The following is a 12,025-nucleotide window of genomic DNA, read 5'->3' on the forward strand; positions in this document are numbered from 1 at the left end:
AAAGATAAATAATTCCTTATAAAATGCATATTATGGGTATTGAAAAGATTGTTGTCATGCTTTGTTTATGCGAAAGCTTAAAATTAATATCCAAGTTTCCCTTACCGTATTGTTTAAAGCAGTGTATATTTTTCAACATGAATGATGCATTCTGCTGTTAGCAAATATATCAGATTCCAATGAATCTAATACGTTTCTATATTGCATGTTCTAGATGACGAGCAGCACTTGTTGAGATCTTGCAGATAGATCGGACAATAACTTCCGGTCGATGTTATAGAATCTGAATCGTTCCGTGATGTTAGTTGTATGGTTGACTATTTAATTGCCAAATCCGCCATGTATGCTTTAAAGATAGACGATTAACACGCCACAATGTACGTGTTTGGTTTGTTTACGAGGAAGCATATAAATGAAAATGATTCAATGAAAATGACAGTCATTACACTAGAGCGTGTAAAATTGTCTTCAAAGTCTACACAACTATGAACGTGCTAGAGCTAGCAACTGGCTTCGTTGTTTTAGCATGCTTGTTTAGAGAAAGTTTTGTAAGTATTGCGACAAATCGAAGCTATGAAAGTGAATTAAAATTGTAATGCTAATTTTCGGCGTTTATCGCTCGCAGATGAATCAAATAACAGATGTAGTGTTTGACTCTATGATACATTTGACACCGAAGCGCGAAGATATCGTGGACTTTGGGACGCTTCAGGTGCAAAACGCTGGAACAAACATGTGTAACATTAATGGAAAATTTTCCCTACTGCAAAGTTTTGGTGATGATGTGACGGTAAGACTGTTTACTGCATTTAAATCGAATGGATAACTGCTTATCACTGATATGCTTGCAATGTTTAGGTTTCAGCCAAACTGTATCGGAAAGCTACTGGTATGAATGGTATCCCATACTACATGTTCAGCTCCACTCTGTGTGAACTGATCAAAAAGGATACGACGATATATCCTCAACTGATAGAACACTCGAATTTCCCTGTGCAGGGCACATGTCCAGTGCCGAAAGGAAACTATACGCTTCGCAATTTTGTGCTGGACATGACGAAAATACCGCTAGTACTGCCGCTAGGTGAATGGATATTGCTGTTGCAGTACTCGATGAACTATGAGGTGTTGGCGGGACAAGAGATCTATTTCACCATTCAACCGTCAGTAGGAAATCATTGAAAGAAGTAGTCTTCGATGACTCTGTAGCAATGTGACTCGAAGAACTATGATACGTTGGCGGGGCAAAGGATATCTATTTCATCATTCAACCGTAAATAAGACAGCAAAGAAGAAGTCTTCGATGAGTATTGAATGTTTAGATGACACTGTAGCACTGTAATATGGAGCACCACCTCCAGTAGGTTTCACATTCGTCATCTCTTATTTATAGGCTTGTGTCAATAGCCATCCATCAGGCGAAAGTAGACCCTCGCCCGACACACGTAACACGTACACATTATTATCGAACTCATTCCTACCGATGAACGTAAGCATCAGGCATGGAGGCTCTAGCAAAAAAGTTGTACACATACGAAATACGTGTGATTATCGTATAAACCCACGAATTATCGGCCAAAACAGTTGGTCCCGGAAAAGAGACCGTCCGTTGTTCGGTTGGGCTGGTTTTATTTGTTTTTAACTGCACTTCGTGACGCTGGTGACAGTTGCCCATTCCGTGCGGCGAGAGAAAGAGGCGAGAAGCGACAATTTCAGTGTATCCTCCGGCAATTGGAACACATACACACACATTCACACAAACACATTCTAGAAAAAAGGGAAAGGAAGTTTTGGGTCCATATCAATAAAAGTGAGGAATTCTCACATGGGCAATTGTCACCGGTTTCCAAGCGGACCTTGCGTTCATGCCGGAGTGACTGCTGCCACTACCTAACCGTCTGTCAGCGGGCCGGTCGAAGCCATCAAAGCTGCTGGTAGCTGCTCTACCGGGACGTCGTAAACGGACGCGACCAGACCAGGGGGGGGGCTTCACTCCAATGGGGCAGAGGGAAAAATAATCTGACTTACGGCAGTGTCTTGCGGGTTGCATATCTTGCCGGGCTGAAGATGACATTCGCCCTTTGACGTTCGCTACAGTGCACACAGTTCGGTACAATGACGGATCAGCTTGGTTCTGGGCAAGGTTTGTCCGGTTTATGGGTTTTTAACAACTCGTTAGTTTTCACTTAAGACATTTTACGTTCCTTGAACGACGTTTTCTCGTGACGTGGCATCGTGGACAGTGCGGATGGCCGGTTCGCATGAACGGGCGGCTCGGTCGTTTCGCCACGCCACGCCAGGGCCATCGAGAGGCATTATGCCACCTTCAGTCGCTCCTATTTCGGCCGATTACGGCCGTTCGCAATCCCTCGGACGTAATAAGCAAACCTAATCCCAGTTGATTTTCTTTTCACCGATTCGATGAACTGGCCGCGCGCTGGTACAGCGCTGCACAAGCACACAAACGGACTGGAGAAGATGATGAGGGCCGCAGGCCGCTGGATTTGCGCCTCGCAGTATTTTATAATTTGATTATAAATTAATTTTTAGCCCCAACAAACAAAGCGAACAGGCGGGGAGCGGGCGGACACTGTGACGAGTACAAGGGACAGGTAGATGAACCCTTTTTTCGCTGCATTGGCTTCCGATGGTTTCCGGAGTTCCGTCAGTTCGGTCGGTCGGTTCATCTGGATGCTTGGCTTTGATCTGCTGGCGCTGCTGGCCGGGACAAGCGGAAAGCCCGGGATGATGAAATCCCGAGCGACCGAGCGTTAAATTTAAGTCATTTGACTTTACGGCGTTCGGTACGTGCGGTGCGGTGCGGTGAATCCTTGGGCGGGAGTGAGCGACAGGGCGAGCCAGGTCGCTACTGTCACTTTGATTGGTCCATAAAAAATGGACCGGGAGGAAGCCATAATGAAACGGAGAGGACCAGTGGCTGGTAATTTTGTTCGGCGCGGGATGTGCTTTTTTGTTCGCCACCGTCGCCTTCGGGTCTTTGGTTCACTTTCTTTTTGACCTCTCGCGGGATTCCTTTCGCGGAGACACTGTCAAGCTCGGACAGATCCCAAGACGTGGCACCGTGGCCGACAGTGCGCACAAAAGGGCACGAGACAGGTCATTCCCGCGAAAAGCGGCACAAAAAAACGCTCACCCGAGGAAAGCATATTTGAAGAACCGTGCAAAGCCTGCTGCAGACCAAGCAGCGCAGACGAGAATTAAAAAAAAAAAAAAACTACCACGACCGAACGCTATCGTGCGCTCCGTCCGCGTCCCTAAACCCCTGGACAAGCGTAAACGGTGGAAGTAATGACGACGGTTCCTCGGGGACCAAGGGTGCCGCTTCTGTTCTGGTATGATTTATAGATATTATCTGTAATTTGAAGATATTTGATAATTTTTTATGTAAATTCATAATTAAAAAATTTATTAATGTCCGTTCACCCGGCAAAACGCCCGACCCGCTCGTTCGACTGTCCGATGGCGCTGGGTGCCGCTGTGCGGAAAGATGGGAAATCGTGAAATTTCCTCCCGTTCGCCTTGGGGAAAAGGAATTAATATTTCCAGCCACGTTGCGATGACCGTATACGTTTTTTGTTGCTGTTGCTTTGGTTCCGTCCCGAGACACTTAAGCAGGCAGTTTGATATTTTAAGAACATGTGCACTGAACAGACCCCTCGGCAGCCGTGTAAAACTGGCTTACTTTAATCGATCTGTTGGAGTAGTTGATTGGACGGTTTGATTGTTTGAAGAGTTGAAAAAGTATAACATGTGATGTGGTTGTAAAACGCCTGAATGTAGGCAATTGGCATAACAAGTTCAAATAGTCAGTAATATCAATCATAGCTTAATTTAGGATTTAGCTTAATTGCTCACGCAGGCACGTTTACCAGGCTCGTATCATTGGAAAAAAAACATTACACCGTCGTGTTTTATTTGGTATAAAAGGGCTCTCTTCCAGACAGTCCCGATGACAAGAAGTATCAGCAACTTTGTCCATAATGGGAAGGAATCAAACTGTTTAAAGAATTGTAGTTAAGCGAAACTCGAATGGCGTAATTATTGCCAAACTGACAGCCAAATTCGTTGGCCAAATCTTCAGCGTACTTTTGCTTTGTTTTGTTTGGGTTGCTTTGCGTTTGGTGGTGGAAAGTTTGCAAGTTAGAAAGGAAAAGAAAGTTTTACGCCTTTCGTTTTACCAGCGTGCATGTAATGTCAGATATCGAACTGTCATAAATAATGCTACAAATTGCTCTGCCCTACCTTCCTGTCCCATCATTCCCCATTGTCTTCAGGTTTTGATGCGGTCATGGCTAGAAGTTAGGCGGGGCAGAGGTTGCTGAAGGCTTGGCATGTGCTGAAAACAGGAATTTACGAGGATAATTAAATTAAATCGAAACAAGACGTTTGGTGCGGTTCGGTTCTGCAGTGAGTCGGAGAGACACAAAAAAAGTGGTTTGTCAAAAATTGCATCAGACCGGTAGACGAGCCTGGCAGAACGGAAATTGCTCCCGTACATATGCGGCCTGATGGTGAGGTCGCGAAAGGTGGAAAGAGGCTTTCCTTCCGGTGGAGTTTTGTGCGGCATGCAAAGGAAGCCAAGCAATTCGACCAAATGCGGTAGTCTGGTAATTGGAAATGTGTGTCGGGAAGAAAAAGTTGAGCTATTATTGCTTTCAGCGCCTCGAATTGTAGGATTTTCCTTCCCTGGCTAGGGCTTTGGGGCAAAATGACACCGAGGTTACGGTTTCGTGTACCGGTACGTCAAATTATGAGAAACAAGTATCCAATATATCCGTAATAGGGTTTGGCGGAAAGCAGGAGAAAAAGATTACCCGACCTGACAGCGCCAATCCTTTTGAGCTGATATAAATGGCTAAATGCAAGTTTGTTATCAATCTGCGATGAGGCATTTTTGGCGTCGTTCTTTTTTGTTGTTGCTTTCGTGGGCTGAGATCCTCAGCAAGATTCTGAGAAACGCGAGAACATCATTTACTCACACCGTGCTCTATTTGGCCGCAAACCGCCCGCACTTCGCTGCTACGCCTTCGCTCTTTCGCGCACGCCGGTGACAGATTTCAGCATGGTTGGATGTTTACTTTTTTCCTGTATTTCAATCACATCAAAAGCATAATCGGGGAAAATTCTTTTCAATTTCCCTTACGTCTTTTGTACGTCCTGTGCGGTACGCGGATCGCGACAGTTACGTGGCGTCCCGTACCCGCGTTTCACCGACCGGCAGAGCGTTTCGGGTATCGCGGTAACTCAATCTTTTATCTCGGTGATTGTATCGTGTGTTGCTGCTGCAAATGGAGTCAGGCTAAAAAGAGGAGTATGCTGTGTTTGATGGTGGTTGACATGCTGCTCTCAACATGCCAGTGATGCGTATATTTAGCGCAAGTCGTGGCAGGAGCGCAAGGCGAAATCAAGTGCGTTGAGGCGGTACGTGAGCTGAAAATGAATTGCAATAGCAAGTGTTCGATAATTTCTTTTGATCCAACTGGTGGCAAACACAATAGGCTAAAGCCATTTTTAGTGTCCCAAAGTATGTGGGCGGGTGGAATCGATTTGAGTCACCTTAAATGTTACCACAACACATGTCGTTGCTGGATTGTTAGGTAGGGATTGGTTGTCTGGTAATTGCCTTTAAGTTGTAACAATCGTTCAAGCACGTTTCCTGCTCATGCACGGGATCCATTTCTTTCTGCCTAGAAGTTGGCAGTTCTTCCTTCTTTCGATTCAGTGTACAATGGTTTGTGGCTGTGTTTAGTAGACCCTGGACGCGACATGCCTTCTCCACGGGCACAAAAATCCTTACGCTTTTTGTGTGATCAGGAAAACATCTTGTGAATTGGGTTGGGTTTATGGTTTTTATTGTCAAAGTTTGCTTTCGATCTCGGTCACCGTACAGCCGTACAGATGACTGTGTCGTATCGAAACCTTTTTGTGGGCACCAACTCAATAGGTTCGAGATTGTGGTAGAGACGAAGAAGAAGTTGTCGCTGGCATGCCGGACAGTGAGAAAATGGCTCGTGATGAGGTTTGGAACGGTTGCTTTGCGTTTGAAAAGGGTTCTACAGTTATGTTCTGCCAAATGTAAGGGTTGTGTGGTAGAAGACGCAGAAGAACTCGTCTGTGTGTACTTAAAAAGGGAGGAGTTTTTGTTCTGCTTCTTGGAACGTCTCTAGAAGACGTCACGTCCATTGCTTTCTACGTTTGAATACCAGATCAATGCTTATGGTTATTGGAAACTAATGGATTATCGAGGAAGAGTGAACTGGAAAAACAAACCACCGTGGCACCGTACCGTGCTTTATGATTTGTTAATTGGAGCGGCTTTTTTGGAGCGGCAATCTCTACAAGAAATGGCAAACTTTTCACCATGATTTACAGCACTTTAGCAAAGTTAACACAGTGAAGAGGCATACCCGAAAAAGCGAAAGGGTTTGTGGATAATCGATCGATTTTTTGTTGCAGGCCAAAATGGAGTGAGCGCAACGATGGGCAAGAGAAAGAAAAAAAGATCCACTTTCGCCTTTTACGAGACTTTGAGCAAAGACGATTCTATATCAGAATGAGATCTTGTACTGTGATTTATGCTTTCCGGCGGTCGCTTAAGCAACCGCAAAGGGAAAAAAGATTTTCCTCCAATTTCACTCACCCACGGTCGGTGGTAGTGTTTTGCGGTGGTCAGGGTGGAATGACGCGCGGGGAGCGCACGGGGTGGCTGAAAGTCTAAAAAAAACACATCTAATAATAACCGAGATATCATTACCCACCCTGCGCCTGGCCCGCAGGCGAAGGCGTAAAAGGGCATAAATTAATTAATGAAATTAACAATAAATCATAAAAATTTAATTTAAAAAATCCACAAATTTTCCATTTTTCTTCCTTTATCGGACTTCTGGCTTATTTGAAGTTTGTTTTTTCACGTCGCACGCCCGCCGGACCAGTCCCGGACCCGGGCCGGGCACTCTCTGTGTGTACTTAAATTTTGCACCGTGACGAAGGTTCAGCAGCTTGAGAGGCCACACTCTGGCCACGGGGACAAGGGGGTGCTCGGGAGTGAAGCGAAAACAGTAACCCTTTTACTTGATCCCGTTCCCGACCACCCGCCCACCCAACCGTGGCGACAGGGGGGCAAATTTTTCTAGTTGCTAGTTGCGTGGTGGGATTCCTTTTGACTCATTTTTGAAGTTGGGTTGCGGGAAGAAGGGTGACTTTTTTTTCCTCGGTCGCGCTCCTTTTGCTCCGTTACTGAAACCATCATTCCGGCCATACCAGAAACCAATCCCGATGGAAAGGCGCTGATGGCGCAACAACACCCCTGGCCATCGACACCGGCCCGAAAGCAGACCGCCCGACCTCGGTTGGGCTCGAAGGAGTTGAGGAAGAAATATCAAATATTTACTTTTAATTCGGATCATTCTTTTTTGCCTTTCACGACACGCGAACGAACTTCTTTTTTTGTGTGTATGGGCTCTTTGTCTCTTCCTCGCCCAGCTCGCTCGTTTTCCCGTGGCCGCTACCTTAGAACTCGTCAGATTTCCTTGATTTTCCGTTGCGTTTCGTTGCAATGCGGTATAGGACGGGTTTTTTTTTGGTTTGGGCACGGGGTAAATTTTTTTTTGCTTGTTTCGCTTGTACTTTTTGGCGTCAAAAAAGAAACGCGCGAGACGCAGATGCGGGAAATGGAGAGAAAAAAAAACGGGCTAAAGGAACAACCGGGCGAAAGGAGTGTATGCAGAGTTATACAGGAAGCAATTTTCCGCCGGTGGCAGCGAGCAAAACGATTCAAGTACAGTCTGGGGGGTCGGGGTAGGGACGTTGTCGCGGCTTTTTTTTCTTTCTTTTTGCCATTTGGTTTGGTGGCCTACCCTTCACTTCTTGTCCCGTTCCGCTGGCCAGCGGATAGAGGAGCCATGGCAGTAAATCTTTCAATAATTTAGCCCGCGTTTTTTTTGCTTTTCCTTTCCGGTGTTTTCTAAGGTTGTTGCTCGCCTCAGTTATTTCTGTCACTTTCTGCCAAACTTTTGGCCAACACCAACCAACCAGCAGTGGTGGCGCAGGGTTGACGGGACCGTCATCTGGTTTAGGGAGCGGACGGGGACGTCAGCCACGCTTGGCCAGTTGTTTGGCGAGTGGATAAGAAATGAGGCAGCACGGGGAAAAAAAGGGTTTTTGATATCTCGAGGGTATCTGGATTCGGTGTGATTTTTTTCGCTCTCCCTCATCTAGCCACAGCCTTTGCATTCTTTCATCCTCTTGGGAGTATTGAGAGGCAAAACCAAAAACCAAACAAAAAAAAAGAAACTGACTCGTTGTATTTTGAAAGTTCTTTAATTTCAATTTTAAGCTAGAGTGAAAAGATGAAAAATTCATCACCATTTGTCGGTTGTTTTTTTGTTTGGGCATGGCAATGGCGAATCAATCATTGGATAATCTCTTTGATGCCACCGGTTGCCATTTCGAGCTGGTTGTGCGCCGCTATCCTACGCCGGACAAGGATGCGTTGGATGAATGGCGAGAAGAGGTTGGGATTCATCTCGTCCGGTTTGTTTGGCCCAACGATGAACGATACAATGACGGCGATGATGATGGTGATTAGAGCTCCCATCGTCGTGTACCACAGGTAGGATATGTGGTAGAGTGCAAACTCGGGTTCGCTGTCGATGAAAACGAGTTCAACGTTAGGTAAGCTGTCATGGCTGGGTATGGCTTTCTTGCGAAGAACTTACACTGGCGTTGCGTCTATCGAGAGGCTTGTGGTGTTTATCGCAAGCATGCTCATCGGTTCACTGGCAATAAAGTGATAGCTGCAACCCTGAGTGTCGACTGGCTTTAGGTCGAATGCAAGCTCCCCAGTAGCTATGGCTAACTGTGCTTTAAGGCAAACCCAAATCATCACCAAGAGACCAATGGTACCACCAACAATGGCTCCCTGAATAGAAAAAACCAAGACAAGTGTTTCCCATTGAACGATCAGAGATGTTGGTGGACGAACTCGCTCAGATACTTACCGTTCCATTGGCCCATGGAATCAGCACACCGAGGGTAAATATTCCCAAAAGTGGACCATTGCTTACGCTGCCAAGGCTCATGGACAGCTGAAGCACAGAGCCAAGCTTCTCAACTACCAACACTAACCCAACGCAGATTGCACCAAAGATAGCCACAACTGCTCGCATGATTATGCTGAAAGAGAAGCACGAAACACGAAATGAATGGGAAAACTTCAATGGGACTGGAAGCACAACTTACGACGTTTGTTTCTCGGAAAGTGGACGATTGGAAAAGGGTTTGAAAAAGTCTTCCAGCACCACCGCGGACATGGAGTTTAGTCCAGTGGAGAGCGAGCTTAGCGCAGCGGAGAACACTCCCGCCACGAACAGTCCCGGCAACCCCGGAAAGTCTCCCAGTGTGTCCATGACGAGCAGCGGGAGCAGCTGATCCTTGGCTTTGGCCAGTTTTGTAGTGAGAGGATCACAGTCATAGTACTTGGCGTAGATTAGCAGTCCACTGTAACAGCACAGTGCCAGCAGGACCAGCGTTCCGAAGATGAACGTCCAGAGCGCTTTCTTTGCCGAGGCCAACGTGGGCAGAGACAGGTACCGCTGTATCATGTTTTGACTGACGGCGTTCGTTTTCAGCCAGTACACCACACCGCCGATCACACACGAATAGATGTTGTGACGTGTGGTCATGTCAAAGCGCAGATCGGGACCCTCGATGCGTCCACTCGCCTTGGCACGTTCGATCACCACCGACAGGCCCCCGACATCGAGCGTTCCCTTGATGATGATCAGCAGCATTGCACCGAACATGAGGATTGTCTGCACCACATCGGTCCACACGACGGCCTTCAGTCCTCCGACGCAGGTGTAGAAGATGCAGATGACACACACGATGGGTGTGATGAGATGCACATTGATACCGGTCACCTGGTTGAATGCGAGCGCCGGCACGTAGATTACTATGGGCAGCCACGCCATCTAACGGGAAGAAAGCAGGCATGCAAACCAAAACAAAGTCACGTCAAACACAACATCCAACGCTGTCAGGCAGCCGTCCAGGCCGTCAATCTCAGCAAGCGATGAACGCGTTGTTTAGCGATACGTTCCGTTTAAGCCACGCGTGCACCCACACACACCGTCCATTGTTGTTGACGTTTTGGAGGCAGAAGAAGCCGTTGACAGGGCAGTGGCACTGCTTTCGACGCTCTGTGCTCAATTGGCGTAAATTGGAAGATTACCCTTTTCCGACCACAACGCTTTTGTGCGTTCTATTGTTGTTTTGGTTTTTGGGTTTGAATTTGATTTACAACTGACCTTGTCGAGTGGTGCGCGAATGAGCCCGGTCGGGCAACAGCTGTGTGGAGTGTACTTACCGTGGCTAAGGTAAAAAGAATTGAACCAAACAGACGCATTCGTCGATCGAATCGAGTTTGTAGGTACTTGAAAGTAAAAAGGATATTATCATTAGCATTATGAGTAGTTCAAGGAAGTTTTGTTTTGTGTAATGCTACGTACTTGATAGGTGGACGTGAGCTTGAGGTTGTGGAAAACAGGCAGATAGAAATACATCATGATGAAACCCATGCTTATCACTCCACCAACAATGTACATGTACTGCACGCCATAGAGATAAATTTCCGTTGGAGTACCCAGTAGCGAGATACCCGAGATGAAACTAAAACAGAACAGCATAACGAAGTAAGTAAACACTTGCAGGACATCATGACACACGTTTAATGCTACCTTGCAATCAAGGACAGTGAGACGGGAATGATTTTCATCTGTCGATTGCCGACCAGATAGTCCGCTTCGGCTTCACCTTTCTTCGCCTTCTTCTTGAGAAAGCCAAAGTAAACTCCAATCATAACACAACTCAACAGCATCAACACAAACACCACGTAATCGTATAGGCCAAACTTTTGCAGCGACACCTTAACGTCGTCCACGTTAAGTCCGGCCATTTTGTGGGCTCTTTTCGAAGATCTGGCAAAGGATAATACAAGGCCACTGAAGGGCTTCACTCCACTGCTTACTACCCAGCCGGGAAGATCTGTTCTACACAACGCAATGATCGCTCATGGTGCGCATCTGGAGCTCACAGTACAGCGAGGATCACAGAGAGAGGTGGAAGCGAACTATTTGCAACACTGTGTCGCTCTGTCTCTCCAAGATGCACAACCACGCACGGTAGAGCGAATCAAAGACGATGTGACCGGTACGATCTTAGCCGCGAAACTAACCGGTACAGATCGACGATAATCCTAAATAAGTGCTGTGGCGATCTTGTCGCAGCGAAGAAGCGGTCAAATTACGGCTCGTTAAGGGCAGTTTGTGGAATTTGTTCGAGACCGGAGAGCGAACTATTGATCGTGAGTCAGATCGCGCAGGAACGCGTGTGCAATTTTTGAAGCAATTTGCCCGTTTGATCGTTTATTCAATTTTACAGCACATGGTCGTTTGGCAGGATTGCTGTGTAAAAATAGACCGATCGTGCGGGGTGCGGTGCATTTGCATCTGTGTCGCTGAAGCTGCTTCGAACGATCAAACTTACGATTATTGATACGCAAAAAGAAAGAGCTGCTGCTGGGTGGCTAATGGATGAACTTTCTCCTTCGCAATTAACGTTTGAAATGAAGCATCTTGTGAGGAGGCGTGGTTGAAGCTTGCTCCAAGCTGTCGCTGCCGCAGAAACAGGACAGCTAGCGCGAGCTTTTGCTAGCGCGAGCAAACGAGATTTAGTGAAACGGATTTTTCCGTTCGGCACGGGGAGCAAGACATTTTCCCCTTTTCGCAGCAAAAGGATAAAGATTGACCCAGAAGCAGAACGCAGGAGAGCACGCCAAGAGCATGCCAAGAGCGCTGCGAGAGAGTGCTAATTTAATAAGATGCAAAAACCACCGGTTATTAGCTGGAACGGAGGTGGCAGGCAGTCACATCGTCGCCGGTCTTGCATAATTCGCTCCTGACGCTCCTTCGACCGTGAGAAACGAGATGGATTGGTTGAGACACTG

The 12,025-nt window shown here is 46.8% G+C and overlaps 1 protein-coding gene across 1 annotated transcript; it reads right to left on the bottom strand.

The window, feature by feature from the left end:
- Window positions 1–8,321: 8,321 nt before the first annotated feature.
- On the bottom strand, window positions 8,322–11,264 carry LOC1281983 (sodium-coupled monocarboxylate transporter 1). The gene is made up of 7 exons (XM_061646772.1): window positions 10,758–11,264; window positions 10,530–10,689; window positions 10,388–10,453; window positions 9,262–9,992; window positions 9,021–9,195; window positions 8,739–8,941; window positions 8,322–8,666 (listed from the first exon to the last, which is right to left on the bottom strand). Exons 1-7 carry the CDS (start codon window positions 10,973–10,975, stop codon window positions 8,432–8,434), a joined length of 1,788 nt encoding a protein of 595 aa, XP_061502756.1. The 5' UTR covers window positions 10,976–11,264; the 3' UTR covers window positions 8,322–8,431.
- Between the last annotated feature and the right edge of the window lie 761 nt (window positions 11,265–12,025).

Source organism: Anopheles gambiae, chromosome 2 (genome assembly GCF_943734735.2).
Source record: "Anopheles gambiae chromosome 2, idAnoGambNW_F1_1, whole genome shotgun sequence".
NCBI lineage: Eukaryota > Metazoa > Arthropoda > Insecta > Diptera > Culicidae > Anopheles > Anopheles gambiae.